Source organism: Pseudoliparis swirei, chromosome 8 (assembly GCF_029220125.1).
Source record: "Pseudoliparis swirei isolate HS2019 ecotype Mariana Trench chromosome 8, NWPU_hadal_v1, whole genome shotgun sequence".
Classification (NCBI taxonomy): Eukaryota; Metazoa; Chordata; class Actinopteri; order Perciformes; family Liparidae; genus Pseudoliparis; species Pseudoliparis swirei.
In genome coordinates, this window is record NC_079395.1 from 22,774,383 (window position 1) to 22,794,510 (window position 20,128).

Genomic DNA, 20,128 nt, shown 5'->3' on the forward strand with positions numbered 1-20,128 from the left:
CTCTTCCTCTAACTAGCTGTAAACTCTTCCTCTAACTAGCTGTAAACTCTTCCTCTACCTAGCTGTAAACTCTTCCTCTAACTAGCTGTAAACTCTTCCTCTACCTATCTGGAAACTCTTCCTCTAACTAGCTGTAAACTCTTCCTCTAACTAGCTGTAAACCCTTCCTCTAACTAGCTGTAAACTCTTTGTCTAACTAGCTGTAAACTCTTCCTCTACCTAGCTGTAAACTCTTCCTCTAACTAGCTGTAAACTCTTCCTCTACCTAGCTGTAAACTCTTCCTCTACCTAGCTGTAAACTCTTCCTCTAACTAGCTGTAAACTCTTCCTCTAACTAGCTGTAAACGCTTCCTCTAACTAGCTGTAAACTCTTTGTCTAACTAGCTGTAAACTCTTCCTCTAACTAGCTGTAAACTCTTTGTCTAACTAGCTGTAAACTCTTCCTCTACCTAGCTGTAAACTCTTCCTCTAACTAGCTGTACACTCTTTGTCTAACTAGCTGTAAACTCTTCCTCTAACTAGCTGTAAACTCTTCCTCTACCTAGCTGTAAACTCTTCCTCTACCTATCTGTAAACTCTTCCTCTAACTAGCTGTAAACTCTTCCTCTACCTAGCTGTAAACTCTTCCTCTAACTAGCTGTAAACTCTTCCTCTACCTATCTGTAAACTCTTCCTCTACCTATCTGTAAACTCTTCCTCTAACTAGCTGTAAACTCTTCCTCTACCTATCTGTAAACTCTTCCTCTAACTAGCTGTAAACTCTTCTCTAACTAGCTGTAAACTCTTCCTCTAACCTAGCTGTAAACTCTTCCTCTAACTAGCTGTAAACTCTTCCTCTACCTAGCTGTAAACTCTTCCTCTACCTATCTGTAAACTCTTCCTCTAACTAGCTGTAAACTCTTCCTCTAACTAGCTGTAAACTCTTCCTCTAACTAGCTGTAAACTCTTCCTCTAACTAGCTGTAAACTCTTCCTCTAACTAGCTGTAAACTCTTCCTCTACCTATCTGTAAACTCTTCCTCTAACTAGCTGTAAACCCTTCCTCTAACTAGCTGTAAACTCTTCCTCTAACTAGCTGTAAACTCTTCCTCTAACTAGCTGTAAACTCTTCCTCTACCTATCTGTAAACTCTTCCTCTACCTAGCTGTAAACTCTTCCTCTACCTAGCTGTAAACTCTTCCTCTAACTAGCTGTAAACTCTTCCTCTACCTATCTGTAAACTCTTCCTCTAACTAGCTGTAAACTCTTCCTCTACCTAGCTGTAAACTCTTCCTCTAACTAGCTGTAAACTCTTCCTCTACCTATCTGTAAACTCTTCCTCTACCTATCTGTAAACTCTTCCTCTACCTATCTGTAAACTCTTACTCTAACTAGCTGTAAACTCTTCCTCTGCCTATCTGTAAACTCTTCCTCTAACTAGCTGTAAACTCTTCCTCTAACTAGCTGTAAACTCTTCCTCTACCTAGCTGTAAACTCTTCCTCTAACTAGCTGTAAACTCTTCCTCTAACTAGCTGTAAACTCTTTGTCTAACTAGCTGTAAACTCTTCCTCTAACTAGCTGTAAACTCTTCCTCTAACTAGCTGTAAACTCGTCCTCTAACTAGCAGTAAACTCTTCCTCTAACTAGCTGTAAACTCTTCCTCTAACTAGCTGTAAACTCTTCCTCTAACTAGCTGTAAACCCTTCCTCTAACTAGCTGTAAACTCTTCCTCTACCTAGCTGTAAACTCTTCCTCTACCTCTCTGTAAACTCTTCCTCTAACTAGCTGTATACTCTTCCTCTACCTAGCTGTAAACTCTTCCTCTACCTATCTGTAAACTCGTCCTCTAACTAGCTGTAAACTCTTCCTCTAACTAGCTGTAAACCCTTCCTCTAACTAGCTGTAAACTCTTCCTCTACCTAGCTGTAAACTCTATCTCCTCTTTGGGAACAATAGAGAAGAGACTCATGTTATGAGATATAATGAAGTAGATAGAGGCAAGTATTTGGAAAAGCTTGAACAGAAACCATTACATCACTTAACTGTCGCCTTTGAAGCTAGGACCAGACAACTCATGTCATATTACCATCTCCAAAAGCAGAGACGATATCTTGTCTCGCATTACATATATTATATTGATTTATTGCAGCCCTAAAAACAAACAAGGTTATTCCTGATAAAAGGGTTTTCTCCCTCCCCCACATGGTTGCTGGATCCCGATGTCCGCATGTTAAAGTGTCCTTGAGTTAGACACTGAAGTCTTTCTCAAGTGCTTTAAAATGCAAAGCATGGACCCTGAGAACAAAAAAGATCATCAAAATCTGAAGGGAGGCATTCTGCAAAAACTATTAAAACAAGAACGTGGGGCACATCAGGATGATATCATTTTCTTCCCTTTTTCCCCCCTGAAGGGTTATTTGGGAGTTTTTCCTGATCCGATGGGAGGTTTTGGGACAGGGATGTCTATGTGTACAGATTGTAAAGCACTCCGAGACAAATTTGTAATTTGTGAAATTGGGCTATACAAATAAATTGAATTGAATTGAATAATTAAAGGTCAAAGGTTGAAAGGTCTTCACATCCCCAATACTAATATGATTTAATGAAACCCACGGGGCTGTTGTCGTGTCGGACTTGTTGCCTTGCGCTAACGGTTTCTTCCTCTCCTCCTGTCTTCCAGAGTCTGCAGCTCTCCTCTCAGGGACGGCCGTCTGCAGCCGTCCTCTGGTCACAGGCCTGCTGGCATCCATCATCCATACCATCCCTCTCTCCATCCACCCCCTTGTCATGAAAGGCCTGTCCAGTAGTCGGAGTCACCATCACCTGGTCTCCTACGAACCGTCGTACGACCTGCTGGGTCACCACGTCGACCACAAGCCATATTTGATCAGTCAGAATGACATGCCGGTGCCCGTCCCCATGCCGCACCAAGCCGAGCTGGCCTACTACAACGCTCGTACCCCGTACCCCTCCGACAGCAACAGTGTCGTCCCCTACGGAACCTTTCCAAGGAGGTGCCTCTCCACCTCCTCGTCCCTCCATCCTGAGGTAAAGGATGAGTGTATGGCCATGGTACCATATGTAGGGGGAGGAGGGGGAGGAGGCTACGGGGGCAGAACCCCCACCCGGGTGCCGGCAAACTTTGCAGACTCGTTTGAGCGTCAGCCGTCGTTCTCCAGAGACGGCTACCACACACTGCAGTACAAGCGTGGAGTACTGGCCCCCAGTGGGGGGCCGGGGGCCCAACACAACGACAATGACAGCCCGGGCCGAATACGCCACCTGGTCCACTCGGTCCAGAAACTCTTCACCAAGTCACACTCGTTGGAGGGGCCGCACCACCCGCAGCCCGCCAAGGGGGCCAATAACGGCAGCGTTAATGGTGGTGGTGGTGGTGGAGGAGGAGGAGGAGGTGGTGGTGGTGGTGGTTCAAGGGCCAGCCAGGAGGGCGAGACTCCGCCGGTGGGAGCGCGCCAGCGGAAGCGCAGCAAGAGCCGCGAGCGCTGCCGATCCGCAGAGCCCAAGCACCGAAGCCACCACCAGCACCAGCAGCTCCACGGCTCGGCGTCCGCTCCGGGCTCCGGCTACTGGAGCTCCGACGACAACCTGGAGCGGGAGCTGTGTCTCTACCACCCTCACCACCACCAACCTCCGCCCTCGCCCTCCATGTCCCCCTCGCCCATCGCCATGACCATGGGCCGGTACCCCGGCCACAGCCACGACAAGTTCCCCCAGGCGCCCCTCCCCAACCTCTCCACCTCGCAGTCCCAGCAATACTTCATGATGGACCCTTACGGCACGCTCAACGAGCACACGCACGCCCACGGCCACGCCCACGGCCACACCCACTCCTCCCACCACGGCCACGCGCACCACCACTCTGCACTCAGAGCCTCCCGGAGCAACAGCGACGTGAAGTACGCGGCGGCGGCGTCGTCGGCGTGCGTGCCAGTTAGTGGCAGCGGCAGCAATAACGGCGGTGTCGTTGGAGGAAGTGGCCCCTTGCTGCCTCTGGGCCTTGTGGACGGGCCCCTTGTGAAGAAAGGGGCGTGGTCTTCAAGCCTAACGGTGAGCAGGGCCAGAGAGGTCTACACCAACAGCAGCAACCACAACCAGCTTCGAGCCAGCGCAGGACCCGGTAACCTAAACCTAGATAGAGCTCTAGAACAAGCTAAGGCCAGTCAGCAGCAGGAGCGCTCGTACCATTTCTTACAGGTAACTAACCCCTCCCCCGACTCCCATCCAAAACCAACCGATCCACCCACCCACCCTCTCTTTTTGCCTCTCCCTTTTCTCCACAACTTCCTGTCCTCCCCCAATGTTTCCTCTAAGTCCGTGCGGCGCTCCGGGGTTTCAGTCCGACCGGACGCCCTCCGGCCGGAGGAGAGCTTCGGTCGGAGGGCGGCTCGTCGGCCACGACGTCCGAGACGCGACACATTCAATTCAGATTATTTTGCATGGCCCATTCTCACAAATTACAAATGTGCCTCAAAGGGCTTTACAACCTGTACACATAGACATCCCTGACCTTTGACCTCACATCAGATCAGGAACAACTCCCAAACAACCCTTCACGGGGGAAAACGGGAAGAAAGAGAAAGAGGAGGATCCCTCTCCAGGATGGACAGAACAATAGATGTAATGTGACCAGAAGGACACATTAGAGTTAAAACACATTCAATGAGTATGACAGAGTGTATGAATAGTTGACATTCGATTATCACTTTTTGGTAATCCAAGATAAAATAAGTTAATCCCGTATTAGTCCTAATTCAGCTTGAATGACCCGTCACAGTTTTTAGGTTATCCAAATGCCAAATTGACCTCAGAACAATGTTGGTTTCTGTAAATGTTCCCAGAATAATAGATTTATTCGTTTAGTTGATCAATTAAAGAGACAGGACACAGATGCTATACACACAAGCAGAACAGACGTTGTGCTACAAGTCAAAGGGATCGGAGTTGTAGGAATAGTGTGACATGGCTCTTATGAGTGGAATATGTTGAGGAGGGCACAACCTTTACTCCCCTGTCCTGACAGCACCATGTGTCCCAACGTGGCGCCTTCACGACCCCCTCTAGTGGCGGCCCTGTGCCAATGCCTCTGTTCAATGGGTTATGCATTAACAATCACACAGCTTCCGACCTTATTTAGAAAGTGACGCTGTGAACAACCGGCGATGACAAAGCTCTTTGGAGAGTGAATAACAAAATGCCTCTTACAATGCATTCTGGGACTTTTGGAGGCAGCTTGACATTTAGAGTCTCGCTGTCGGCACTGGGACACCACGACTGTCACCACGACAGCTGCTGCAGGCAGCGCGAGTCTCCTGATCGTTGATCGTGAAGGTGACACTACTCTATAAAATACTGTACGATAAATTATTAATCTAAGATATAACTGAGGGGGGAAAAGCACTTGTCTGCTACTTCAGCCCCATGGACCTGCACTCCCTCTGCTGTTGCTCTGCAGGGTCAAAGGTCAACAAGGTGGAAGCATAAATAGCCTTTTATGCATCTTTACATGACAACCCTTCCAAGAGACGGTGGATGTGCATCCCAGCGACGACAACTCTGTTACCGCTAGACCACGAGAACCGGCATCCGGAGGCTGTCGGCACGACTCCGTCTCACATTCAGCGATTTGCAGAAAGATTCGAGTCATTCGGATTCAAAAGAAAATATCAAAATTATATCCAGAATACATATTTGCAGGGTTCTTTGATTCCAGCGAGGGATCCTTGGATCGTGGAAATATTTAATTAAAGAATGAAATTACATTTAAAATGTTTATGTAACAAATATATTAATGAGCATTCGGACTGCAACTAAAAATTATTTCTTGTGATTAATTAACTAATATGCTGATTTTTTCCCCATGAATCAATGAATTGATTACCCTTCACATTTGTCTCAAGGTCATCACGTTGTTTTTGACATTATTGTCCAAAAATCTAAAAATATAAAATGTTACAATCCTGAACAATGCTGGCAGTTCAAATGATTCTGAAGTTATTAATTATTAAAGTTCTGGTTGGTGATCTTGAAACTATCCAGTATATTGAACTCTGTTCCAATGAAAGCAGCAGAACTAACTCCAAAAGTCACTAAATACAGAAATAAAGTTATAACACTAACATTAAATCACATCGTGATGAAGACAACTTAAATAAATATAACCACAATTTCTTTAGGTAGATTACCAACGTTTGATGTCATTAATCATCCAAATAGTTCTGTGATCTTTTGTATCAATTGACTAATCAATAATAATAATAACTTTATTTATATAGCACCTTTAAAAATATAGTTTACAAAGTGCTCTACAGAGAGTCAAGGCACAACAAGTGGAATAAATAGTAAGAAAAGAAAATAACATTTAAAACAACAACAACAACAACAACAAAAAACAAAATATATATATATATATATATATATATATATTCAAATATAAAAATAATGAACAATGAATCATCTCATCATTTTTAGCTCTAGTAAATATTAATTAATATTTTGGGAAGATATTTTCAAATAGTAACCGAACCCCGAGTGAACAGGCTCTTTTGACCTTTGACTTAATCCGACACTTTGTAATAATTGGCTTGGTCCACATTAATAATCCCATATCACGTAAAACTGGACTGTGCGTAACGTTTAGCTCGGGCAGCGGCGCGTTGTCCACGGCCATCGAGACCGAGTCCACGCCGTACGCGGCGACCGCCGCCGTCAGAAACGTCGACTCGGCGCGTGAGAAAACTCAACGGGTTCAATCTCACAGCCGCGTTTCCATTCACACGCCTCCACGGGCTTCTGGAAGGGTTGCGTCATGGAAGCCGTCTGCAGCGGGCCCGAAGCGGTGAAACGGGCGAGGACCCCGTGGCTGGGAGTCGTGGAACGGGATAAACCGCCGGATCCCACGCCTCAACGCTGGAGACTTCCACTTCCTCCCAGGCTCCGGAGGCTGAATGGAAACACGGCTGTTGATGCAAAGAGTCACGCTCAGTGACCTGGAACATCGCCTAGAACCGTCCAGTATAGTCACACACACACACACATATATATGTGTGTGTGTGTGTGTGTGTGTAGGAGACGGAGACCTTGACAGAAACGGCGTAACAACAGTAATAACTGCATCACATGGAGGTCTCTGAGGTCCTTCAGGGCCCACATGGGGGTCTCTGAGGTCCCTCAGGGCCCACATGGAGGTCTCTGAGGTCCCTCGGGGCCCCCATGGAGGTCTCTGAGGTCCCTCGGGGCCCCCATGGAGGTCTCTGAGGTCCTTCAGGGCCCCCATGGGTGTCTCTGAGGTCCCTCGGGGCCCCCATGGAGGTCTCTGAGGGACCTCAGATGCTCCACTGTGTGCAGATTGTTGTTGTCGTGCGTCCGCAGCCTTGGAGGGAACATTGACCCCCCCCCTCCCCCACACCACCACCAGTCTACTACTCTTGATCTCCCAAAGTAACCCCACCACCCCCACCCCCACCCCTCCCCACCTTTCCTCCACTCACCCAACTCACCCTCCCCCCCTTGCACTTGTTATTCACCCACCCACCTCCTCCCACTTCCACCCACCATTTTTTTCTTCTTTTTTTACTTCCTCTTGGTTTGGGGAGCCTTCCTCTTCCTCTTCCTCCTTTTTTTTTGTCCTCCTTTTTTGAGTTGAAAGAGAGAAGTAAGTGCAGAGCCAGTAGCAGCCTTACTGTCTGAATGCTGTAGACATGAACCCATGAAGACCGGCATCCCCTCCCGTTTGTGTGGACTCCATTTTTTTATTTAGTCGTGCTTCCCTTCCTGCCTCTCTTCCAGTTTTCTGGCCTTTCCTCGCTGTTTCCTCTCGTGTTGTTGTTGTTGTTGTTGTTTGTTTCTCCTCGTCTTGCTGTGCTGTTCCCTTCGACGTGTCGGGGAGGTGTTTAACTGTCGAGGGCTGTGGGTGTGTTTGGCATTTGAGTCGCAGTTCAACTCCATTTGACTCGCGTCTATTGGCATTCCCTTTAATGGGGAGCCCAAATGGCGCGGCTCGAATGAACAGACGCGTTAAGGAGAAGCAGGAAGACGAGCAGACGCTCCATGAGTGGGTGCTGAGCTGCGTGTCAGGCGGCCCTCAGGAACACGCTCGGTCAGCCCGTCTCGTCTGTCCCAGCGATCCAGAACAAACTCCCAGTGAGCTGCTCACACAGAACCATGACGCGTTCAAGGTGTTCCGTTCATCTCAGCTTCAGATGGTGGACAATAATCCGTCTGCTCCTCCAGACGGACGTGTCGGTGACTAGAGAGTGTGGTCAGTGAGGGTCAGGTGACATCCAACCCACCTTTCAAATAGGAAGGGAAAAAGAGCTCCCGTTTCCAGATTGCACTTGAATGCAGCATTCTGGCGGCGGAGCTGCGTTTGGGTACGGACCGTTGACCGGGCGGACGAGCTGTGTGTCAGTGGCCCCTCTCAACACACTCTGGGACTCCCTGACAACGACATGGAGTTCAATGTGGAGGACGGAGTCAACGTTAAACCGCCTCCCCGGCACCGGCTGCTGCCTTGTTATGTGTGTGTGTGGGATCACCGTGTGAGTGTGTGTGCGTGTGTGTGTGTGTGTGCGTGTGTGTGGGATCACCGTGTGAGTGTGTGTGTGTGTGTGTGTGTGGGATCACCGTGTGAGTGTGTGTGCGTGTGTGTGTGAGTGTGAGTGTGTGTGTGCGTGTGTGTGGGATCACCGTGTGAGTGTGTGTGTGCGTGTGTGTGTGTGTGTGGGATCACCGTGTGTGTGTGTGTGTGTGTGAGTGTGAGTGTGTGTGTGAGTGTGAGTGTGTGTGAGTGTGTGGGATCACCGTGTGAGTGAGTGTGAGTGTGTGTGTGTGTGTGTGTGCGTGTGTGGGATCACCGTGCGTGTGTGTGTGCGTGTGTGAGTGAGTGTGAGTGTGTGTGTGTGTGTGTGTGTGGGATCACCGTGTGAGTGTGTGTGTGCGTGTGTGTGTGGGATCACCGTGCGTGTGTGTGTGCGTGTGTGAGTGAGTGTGAGTGTGTGTGTGTGTGTGTGTGTGTGTGTGTGGGATCACCGTGCGTGTGTGTGCAGGGCTCCAGACTAACTTTTTTAACTAGGAGCACAGTCGCTCCTAACTTAAAATGTTAGGGGCGCAAGCAGAAAATTTAGGGGCGCACTTTTTCCTGGGTCAAAATGGGTCTTGGGTGCTTCCAAAAAAATTGTTTAAAGGCGCGCGCACCTTCTATTCATGCAGTCGAGCTATTGAGTGCGTGATCAGCAGCTGGCCGCTCGGTCCATTCACGCACCTCACTGTTGTGTATTGATCAGACAAGACACGCTTATCAACTCCAGTGTTTCCGATCACTGAAATCAGTATCTGCCGATCACCGATAATACCGATCACTGAAATCAGTATCTGCCGATCCGATAATACCAATCACCGATCACGGTGTTGATTGAAGCATTCTATTTATTGTGTAGCATTATTGCCTAGGACTATGAGGAAATACATATATAAAGCAACTCAAACATTAAAGAAATTACCGATTTCTTTAAACATTTAGGACTTTACTTTGAAAATGTCCTAATTGATACATTAAAATAGTTTAATCGCTATTGTAGGGATTTCAGATATGTATGGAACACATCTGCATCATTCATTTCCTGGAACTCTTGGGGAAATCTATTTACAGGACTTTTCTTAACATACAAAAGACTGACTAATTTTTATAAACTCTTCCTTGGTCCAGTAAAAATGTTTTAATGTTAGCATAATTTAAGCTAAATCTCAGAAACTATCTATAAAGATACATCAGTTCATTGTTTACTTTTATATGTTAGTGTATGATTTGTCGACATCTTATTTTGATAAACGGATGTTGTTTCACGTGGTTCTTTCCGCTAACTTTGCAAAACCGGATGTTGTCACTTAAATCCTTCCGCTAACTTTATCAAAACCCTCGCGCGCTCCTGATCGAATGTGTTTACCGTGAGCATCAGTCTCTAGGGGCAGACATGTGAGAGTCGGCTGAGTTGACCCAGAGATTCAACTCGGGGGACGGGGACGCCGCTCGGTGGTGAGGATCCCCTCTGACCTCTGACCTCTCACTCTGCGGCCCTCGCCCTCGTTGCGTCTCCGTTGCGGTGCGCCTCTTTTCACACATTAGCCCCCCCCCCCCCCCTCTTACACACAGGCCAGCCTTCTTCTTCTTCTTCTTCTTCTTCGGTTTTCGTCTCCTTTCTTCTTCTTCTGGAGTTAATGTCGGTTAGCAAACCAGTCATTCAGGCATTACCGCTAACTATAGTGGGCTGAAGTGTAGAACAAGTTTGTAAGCAACAAAAATATTTAATAACAAAAAAAAGAAATCTGCTAATTTACTGGTCGCGCATGCGCGAGTTGATGAAAAATTTACTCGCACTGTGTCTAATTTTAGGCGCAAAATGCGACCATTTGGTCGCAGTCTGGAGCCCTGGTGTGTGCGTGTGTGTGTGAGTGTGAGTGTGTGTGTGTGTGTGTGTGGGATCACCGTGCGTGTGTGTGTGCGTGTGTGGGTGTGTGTGTGTGTGGGATCACTGTGTGAGTGTGTGTGCGTGTGAGTGTGAGTGTGTGTGTGCGTGTGTGTGTGTGGGATCACCGTGTGAGTGTGTGTGTGAGTGTGTGTGTGTGTGTGTGTGTGTGGGATCACCGTGTGTGTGTGCGTGTGTGTGCGTGTGTGTGCGTGTGTGTGTGTGTGTGTGGGATCACCGTGTGTGAGAGTGTGTGCGTGTGTGCGTGTGTGTGTGCGTGTGTGTGTGTGTGTGGTGTGTGTGTGCGTGTGTGTGTGTGTGTGTGAGTGTGTGTGTGTGTGTGTGGGAGGTGTGAGTGTGTGTGTGTGTGTGTGTGTGTGTGTGTGTGTGTGTGGGATCACTGTGTGAGTGTGTGTGTGTGTGTGTGTGTGTGGGATCACCGTGCGTGTGTGTGTGCGTGTGAGTGTGAGTGTGTCTGTGCGTGTGTGTGTGTGGGATCACCGTGTGAGTGTGTGCGTGTGTGTGTGGGATCACCGTGCGTGTGTGTGTGTGAGTGTGTGTGTGTGTGTCTGAGTGTGTGTGTGTGGGATCACCGTGGTGTGTGTGCATGTGTGTGTGTGTGTGTGTGTGTGTGGATCACCGTGCGTGTGTGTGCGTGTGTGAGTGAGTGTGAGTGTGTGCGTGTGTGTGTGAGTGTGTGTGTGTGTGGGATCACCGTGTGTGTGTGCGTGTGTGTGTGTGGGATCACCGTGTGTGAGTGTGTGTGTGCGTGTGTGCGTGTGTGTGTGTATGTGAGAGAGTGTGTGATTAGGAATTATTGTTCAGCACACATGTATTACACACATTAGCTGGCCAGTGGACCTTCAAGCCGGGCCATGTATATATATAATATCTCTATTTTTTTATGGGATCATCTAACTAATCTGAGTTTCACATTTTAAGTCATATTGGTCTTTGGATATTTATACTTTTTAAAAGTTAGAGTAATTATTTGAGTTTGTTTGTTTTATTTAATTTTTTTAATGTATTTATTTTGGTCAATTAGTGGGAAATTCCCCATAAGATTACTTATATCTCTTCTCATCAATCTCTACTCATCAATCTCTACTCATCAATCTCTCCTCATCAATCTCTACTCATCAATCTCTACTCATCAATCTCTACTCATCAATCTTTACTCATCAATCTTTACTCATCAATCTCTCCTCATCAATCTCTTCTCATCAATCTCTACTCATCAATCTCTACTCATCAATCTTTACTCATCAATCTCTACTCATCAATCTCTCCTCATCAATCTCTTCTCATCAATCTCTACTCATCAATCTCTACTCATCAATCTTTACTCATCAATCTCTACTCATCAATCTCTTCTCATCAATCTCTTCTCATCAATCTCTTCTCATCAATCTCTACTCATCAATCTCTTCTCATCAATCTCTACTCATCAATCTCTACTCATCAATCTCTACTCATCAATCTCTATTCATCAATCTCTGCTTATCAATCTCTACTCATCAATCTCTTCTCATCAATCTCTTCTCATCAATCTCTACTCATCAATCTCTTCTCATCAATCTCTACTCATCAATCTCTACTCATCAATCTCTACTCATCAATCTCTGCTTATCAATCTCTTCTCATCAATCTCTACTCATCAATCTCTACTCATCAATCTCTGTTTATCAATCTCTACTCATATCTTTACTCATTAATCTCTAGTTATTAATCTCTTCTTATTAATCTATTCTCATCAATCTCTGCTCTTTACACACTGGAGACAACTTTAATTCATGAATTGTAATAAACTAAACGTTGTGGTCTTGATTAAGAAAGGAATGTAGCGTGGCTTGATCTAAATACGTTTGCTGTGCCTTTGAAGTAGCTGAATACCAGAAGGAAAGCATTTCCTGTTGCCTCCACACGGCTCTCAACATGGCGTCGGCTAGCTTATCTTCATGCTCTGCTCCGATCGACATCTTTACATCGATAAGAGTTGTTTGCTGCTTTTTTAACAATATGAATTCATGGATCGAGCTCCTGTAAGTTGGTTACATTATCTACGTGACTCGGAAACAATAGTTGTTGTGGCTCTGCTTTGCAGCTTTTTAAATTTGGTATCAAGTTTCCTGTCAGCAAACGTCTCACATTAATACACGACGTCCACTGGTCACGAGGTCGTGCTTTCGGCTTGCGCCTCCCGATCCGTTACACCTGTAAAAGATAATTCCCCGAATATCCGGATCGTCTTTGAAGACCTCCTGGAGGTTTACTTCCAGAACCCTCAAAGATCCATCGGGAAGATCTGTTTGAACAAAAGAAGCTTGGTTAGGTCATTCTGTAATGAAGGCCGGTGACCTCTTTGACCTGCCGCACCGGGAGAGGCCCGGACCCCTCTGAGCCCAGCTGAGGAGGTCGAGTTCAGGGTCCAGTCCACCTGAGTGGCTCTCTCTCTTTGTCTCTTGGCCTGACTCATTTATTAACTGTGATACACATTCATCATTCAACAATACTGCACAAGAACATCTAGAACCCTGTTCCTCCTGAGTGTTACACATATTAACGTCTACTCTAGAGGAAGAACCCTGTTCCTCCTGAGTGTTACACATATTAACGTCTAGAGGAAGAACCCTGTTCCTCCTTAGTGTTACACATATTAAGGTCTGGAGGAAGAACCCTGTTCCTCCTGAGTGTTACACATATTAACGTCTAGAGGAAGAACCCTGTTCCTCCTTAGTGTTACACATATTAACGTCTAGAGGAAGAACCCTGTTCCTCCTGAGTGTTACACATATTAACGTCTGGAGGAAGAACCCTGTTCCTCCTGAGTGTTACACATATTAACGTCTGGAGGAAGAACCCTGTTCCTCCTGAGTGTTACACATATTAACGTCTGGAGGAAGAACCCTGTTCCTCCTGAGTGTTACACATATTAACGTCTAGAGGAAGAACCCTGTTCCTTAGTGTTACACATATTAAGGTCTGGAGGAAGAACCCTGTTCCTCCTGAGTGTTACACATATTAAGGTCTGGAGGAAGAACCCTGTTCCTTAGTGTTACACATATTAACGTCTAGAGGAAGAACCCTGTTCCTCCTGAGTGTTACACATATTAACGTCTAGAGGAAGAACCCCTCAAACTGATCTCGGGCTCTCGGAGCTTTTCTGGATTTCTTTGTAAAACCTGGAACACGAAGTCGAGCCTCTGAGCCGGCGTTCGGAAAGCTGAGATTAAAGCCTGAACCGCCAACAGCGCTTCCCCTTCTTTTAAAAACGACATTGTCGTGTTTGAGTGTTGACGAAGGGGGAACACGCGGAGCGAGTCGTGTGAAGCTGCCCCCCCCCCCCCCCCCGCTCTGTTGTTTCTATCTTGATGATTACCTTCAGCATCTCTCCGGCTGCTGGACCGCTCATTTCTGCCTGAAGCCATCAAAAACAGCCGAGCGTTGCCAAGGCAACAATCCGCAGTCCGCGATGTAAAAACACACGGCGGATGCCCACTGTCCACACTGGGGGTGTCACGGGGGACTCGCTTCCTGCGCATGGACCCCCGCAACGTCGGGAACAAGCGGCGGCGAGGCCCGTGCGTGGGCGGGCGCCGCTGCAGCTGGTCGTTTCCCCGCATCTCGCTTTTTATAGCCAAACTGCTCATTTGTGTTTCTTTGACGTCACACACACACACATGCAGAGAGAGAGAGAGAGAGAGAGACATTGAGCCCGGCTCATCGGCTCAGCCTCCTTCCTCCTCCGTGATTCCTATATAATTAGTCAGGGTAGCGACGTCTGTCTGTCTGTATTGTAGCTGAAGCTCCTCGTGGGTCGAGTGTGACGTACTGACAGACCTGCAGGTACAGACCTCCTGCAGGTACAGACCTCCTACAGGTAAAGACCTCTGCAGGTAAAGACCTCCTGCAGGTACAGACCTCCTGCAGGTACAGACCTCTGCAGGTACAGACCTCCTGCAGGTACAGACCTCCTGCAGGTACAGACCTCCTACAGGTACAGACCTCCTGCAGGTACAGACCTCCTACAGGTAAAGACCTCTGCAGGTAAAGACCTCCTGCAGGTACAGACCTCCTGCAGGTACAGACCTCTGCAGGTACAGACCTCCTGCAGGTACAGACCTCTGCAGGTACAGACCTCTGCAGGTACAGACCTCCTGCAGGTAAAGACCTCTGCAGGTACAGACCTCTGCAGGTACAGACCTCCTACAGGTAAAGACCTCTGCAGGTACAGACCTCTGCAGGTACAGACCTCCTGCAGGTACAGACCTCCTACAGGTAAATACCTCTGCAGGTACAGACCTCCTGCTGGTACAGACCTCCTGCAGGTACAGACCTCCTACAGGTAAAGACCTCTGCAGGTACAGACCTCCTGCAGGTACAGACCTCCTGCAGGTACAGACCTCCTGCAGGTACAGACCTCTGCAGGTACAGACCTCCTGCAGGTACAGACCTCCTGCAGGTACAGACCTCTGCAGGTACAGACCTCTGCAGGTACAGACCTCCTGCAGGTACAGACCTCTGCAGGTACAGACCTCTGCAGGTACAGACCTCCTGCTGGTACAGACCTCTGCATGTACAGACCTCTGCAGGTACAGACCTCTGCAGGTACAGACCTCCTGCAGGTACAGACCTCCTACAGGTAAAGACCTCTGCAGATACAGACCTCCTGCAGGTACAGACCTCCTGCAGGTACAGACCTCCTGCAGCGGTCTGTGATTACTGTCAGTGGCTTTCAGACCAGAGAGTTCCTGTCTGGAGGGTTCTCTCTCTGTGTTCGGGTCTAACGGGTCGTGGATCGTGGTGTCGGTCCGGTATCGAGTGAGAGCGCTGCACCGAACGCCCTTCAGCCAGCGGTGGGCTCAGGTCCGCTCAAACCGAGTCTCGCTCACGGAGAAGTCTCGTTCAACGCCGTCACTGTGAGTCACGGTAGGACTGGCGTGTGTTGTGTTCAGGACAGAAAGTCTAGATCGGTGTAAAAGAAGTCTCATGGCATCGCACGAGACTTCAGAACGAGACTTCTCAGATTGAGACTTCAGAGCGAGACTTCTCAGATTGAGACTTCAGAGCGAGACTTCAGAACGAGACTTCAGAGCGAGACTTCTCAGAACAAGACTTCATAACGAGACTTCTCAGAACGAGATTTCAGAACGAGACTTCAGAACAAGACTTCATAACGAGACTTATCAGAACGAGATTTCAGAACGAGACTTCAGAACAAGACTTCTCAGAACGAGACTTCGGAATGAGACTTCTCAGAACGATACTTCAGAATGAGACTTCTCAGATCGAGACTTCAGAACGAGACTTCAGAGTGAGACTTCAGAACAAGACTTCAGGACAAGACTTCTCAGAACAAGACTTCGGAATGAGACTTCTCAGAACGATACTTCAGAATGAGACTTCTCAGAACGAGACTTCAGAGCGAGACTTCAGAACGAGACTTCAGAGCAAGACTTTAGGACGAGACTTCTCAGAACGAGACTTCAGAACGAGACTTCTCAGAACAAGACTTTATAACTGGACTTTAGAACGAGATGTCTCAGAACGAGAATTCAGAGCGAGACTTCAGAACGCGACTTCAGAGCGAGACTTTAGAACGAGACTTGAGAACGAGACTTCTCAGAACGAGCCTTCAGAGCGAGACTTCAGAACGAGACTTCTCAGAACAAGACTTCTCAGGGCGAGACTCGGTTGAGCGGGAAGTGGAAAGACGAGCGCTGTCAGCGGGCGTCCATTGGCGGTTGCGTAATCGTCCCGATCCGCTTCGCCGTCTTTCTGTCGGACGTGGACGTCGTTCTGAAGCCTTCAGTTCGGCCAATTCCACGACGCCATCTTGGAACATGGCCACCGCCACGTTTTGTGGTGCAGCCAATGGATGGAGGTTTCCATATGTGGAACGCGTAGGAGCGACATGGCGCCTCATAGGAAACTAATTATGAGCCAATCACATCAAAGACCCGCCCTCAAAGGGTCTGATGGCTTCTTCTCTGTCCTCTAGAGGTCATGACCTCTGGTAGACACTCTTCTGGTTTATGAACTGCACAGGTCAGCGTCTACTTTGCCTCTCCCTCTCTCACACTCCCATTCTCCCTCTCCCTCTCCTACTCTCCCTCTCTCCCTCTCTCTCCCTCTAGTACTCTCCCTCTCTCTTTCTATCTCCCTCTCTCCCACTCCCATTCTCCCTCTCCCTCTCCTACTCTCCCTCTCTCCCTCTCTCTCCCTCTAGTACTCTCCCTCTCTCTTTCTATCTCCCTCTACTACTCTCCCTCTCTCCCTTTGCCTTTCACACTCTCCTTCTCTCTCTCCCTCTCTCTCTCTCCCTCTCTCTCTCCCTCTCTCCTTTGCCAATAATTCTAAGTTCCTATAATATTTCACATTTGAATCAGGATCATTTTCCATGTAGAAGTGTTTAATTGTGTGAAGAGTGTTGAGTACATATTCTGAATGACGTCCACCTTCTTGAGTGCGCTTCAGCACCTTGTGGCCAGAATGAGTATTACAACAACACTGATCCTGAACGCTCCAAAAACAATCAAACCTTTCCCCACCGGACATTATAATTAAGGAATGTTCTTAAAGTGACAGTCCACCCGAACATTAGGAGTTCACGTGTCCTCTGACCTTCCTGCTGTTGATGGATCCAGATGTTCTGTGTGAGTTTGTTGGCGCTTCAAGCCGAGTCCCATCTGGAGGGGAATAGTCCATGATCACTCGTGTAACCGCAGAAGAGAAAACACATGTGGCCTTCCTCTTGAAGAGGAGCCCAGACATCTTTGACCTTTGATCTTTGTGGTTTCTACGTCTCTTCTGGAGAATGTTCACGTCCGCTTTGATCTCTTCACCTCCTTTTGTCTTTCATTTCTCTTCATTTCTCTTTATGTTCTTTTGTGTTCACCTCATGCATTCATAACCACTCAGTGTGCATCTGACCCCATACGGCAGACCCCGGAGGTCACACACACTCACACACACACACACACACATTAGACACCCTCCTGTGCTCATGCATGGACACCGTCCTGGAAAGCAGATGTAGAGAAACGACACTCACATTTAACGCACAAACACGTTCTGCTAATGAGCCGACAGCCTGCACCACAGCCGTGTGAGTGTGTGTGTGAGTGAGTGTGTGTGTGTGTGAGTGTGTGAGTGTGTGTGTGAGTGTGTGAGTGTGTGAGTGAGTGTGTGTGTGTGTGAGTGTGTGAGTGTGTGTGTGAGTGTGTGTGTGAGTGTGTGTGAGTGTGTGAGTGAGTCTGTGTGTGTATGTGAATATGTGTGTGAGTGTGTATGTGTGTGTGAGTGTGAGTTTGTGTGTGAGGGTATGTGTGTGTGTGTGTGTGTGTGAGTGAGTGTGTGAGTGCGTGTGTGTGAGTGTGTGTGAGTTTATGTGTGTGTGTGTGAGTGTGTGTGAGTTTATGTGTGTGTGTGTGTGTGTGTGTGTGTGTGTGAGTTTGTGTGTGAGGGTATGTGTGTGAATGTATGTGTGAGTGTGTGTGAGGGTATGTGTGTGAGTGTGTGAGTTTGTGTGTGAGGGTATGTGTGTGAATGTATGTGTGAGTGTGTGTGAGGGTATATGTGTGTGTGAGAGTGTGTGTTTGTGTGTGTGAGGGTATATGTGTGTGTTGAAGAAGGCATTCAGACCTCTGTGTGGCATTCACGTACCTCTGTGTGGCGTTCATGTACCTCTGTGTGGCGTTCATGTACCTCTGTGTGGCGTTCACGTACCTCTGTGTGGCGTTCATGTACCTCTGTGTGGCGTTCATGTGCCTCTCTGTGGCGTTCACGTACCTCTGTGTGGCGTTCACGTACCTCTGTGTGGCATTCATGTGCCTCTGTGTGGCGTTCATGTGCCTCTCTGTGGCGTTCACGTACCTCTGTGTGGCGTTCACGTACCTCTGTGTGGCGTTCATGTGCCTCCGTGTGGCGTTCATGTGCCTCTCTGTGGCGTTCACGTACCTCTGTGTGGCGTTCACGTACCTCTGTGTGGCGTTCACGTACCTCTGTGTGGCGTTCATGTGCCTCTGTGGCGTTCACGCACTCTGTGTGGCGTTCACGTACCTCTGTGTGGCGTTCACGTACCTCTGTGTGGCGTTCATGTACCTCTGTGTGGCGTTCATGTACCTCTGTGTGGCGTTCACGTACCTCTGTGTGGCGTTCACGTACCTCTGTGTGGCGTTCATGTACCTCTGTGTGGCGTTCATGTACCTCTGTGTGGCATTCACGTGCCTCTGTGTGGCATTCACGTACCTCTGTGTGGCGTTCACGTACCTCTGTGTGGCGTTCACGTACCTCTGTGTGGCGTTCATGTACCTCTGTGTGGCGTTCATGTACCTCTGTGTGGCATTCACGTACCTCTGTGTGGCGTTCATGTGCCTCTGTGTGGCATTCACGTACCTCTGTGTGGCGTTCACGTACCTCTGTGTGGCGTTCACGTACCTCTGTGTGGCGTTCATGTACCTCTGTGTGGCGTTCATGTACATGGGGACGCCCCCCCCCCTGACGGTGCCCCTCTGTGCCCTCCGCTCGGTCCCCCAGGTGCCTCAGGACGAGTGGAGCGGCTTCTCCCCGCTGGGGGGGAAGGAGGCCGACATCCCGTGCCGCCGCATGCGGAGCGGCAGCTACGTGAAGGCCATGGCGGAGGAGGAGGACAGCGGCGACTCGGAGGGGGAGGGGAGCCCCAAGCCCTCGCCCAAGATGCAGGCGCGCAGGGCCAGCTACCTGAGGGCCACGCAGCCCTCGCTCACCGAGATGACCACGCTGCAGTAAGCCCCGCCTCCTTGCCCCGCCTCCTTGTCTCTGCCTTTATTGAACCCTTTGTTCTCGCCCGCTGGGTCACACATTCCATACAAGTGGTGCAATTATTGTCTTTGTTTCCCATTATGATGCACAGGATGTTATTATTATTATTATTATTATTATTGTTATTATTATTATTGTTATTATTATTATTATTCTGGGTTTCATTACATTTTACATTTACAGGACAAAACTATTTTCATATTTGTATTTGTATTTCTTTGTATCGCCAATTCAAGGTTTTAAATCTGACATCAATTTATTATCAGAATTATGCTGCCCGCCTCTTCTCCTCGCCCTCTCTCCCACTCTCTCTCTCTCTCTCTCTCTCTCCCACTCTCTCTCTCTCTCCCTCTCTCTCTCTCTCTCCTGATTAAGCTTTCACAGCTCTCTAAATAGAGAGAGTAATTACAGTGAGTAGTCAAGGGACATGTCTGTCTCTCTCCCTCCCTCCTCTCTCTCTCTCTCTCTCTCTCTCTCTGTCTCCATCTCTCTGTCTCTATCTCTCTCTATCCCTAGCCCTCTCTTTCTCTAATCTAAAAGTTATTTTTGTTATCGGCAAAAACAGGTCAATTAAAAATATTTTTTCAGGCGTTTCTTTATTGATTTCATTATTGATTTAGGTCTGTATGTGTTTATTGTTGTGATGATGATGATGATGATGATGATATATTTATTTGTCGTTTGCCAGAGTACAGGTACAAAAGCATCGAAATTACAAGAAAGGGTGGATGAAAGATTACAGCATAACATGAGGAGAAAAGACTAAAAAACACCAACCGAGAGGGGTACCCGAGAGGAGCAGGAGTGGGAAAAGGAAAAAAACACACATACACATTACATTATACTTGCAACGACTTGCTTGGAGG

The 20,128-nt window shown here is 48.0% G+C and overlaps 1 protein-coding gene across 1 annotated transcript in view; it reads left to right on the top strand.

Annotated features, from left to right (window-relative positions):
* Positions 1-2,766: 2,766 nt before the first annotated feature.
* LOC130197615 (disks large-associated protein 1-like) overlaps positions 2,767-20,128 on the top strand; it is an 84,144-nt gene continuing 66,782 nt past the window's right edge. The window contains exons 1-3 of the mRNA XM_056420368.1: positions 2,767-3,914; positions 3,975-4,194; positions 18,999-19,225. Of these exons, the coding sequence (XP_056276343.1) occupies positions 2,767-3,914; positions 3,975-4,194; positions 18,999-19,225 (1,595 nt within the window). The remainder of the gene's footprint in view (positions 3,915-3,974; positions 4,195-18,998; positions 19,226-20,128) is intronic.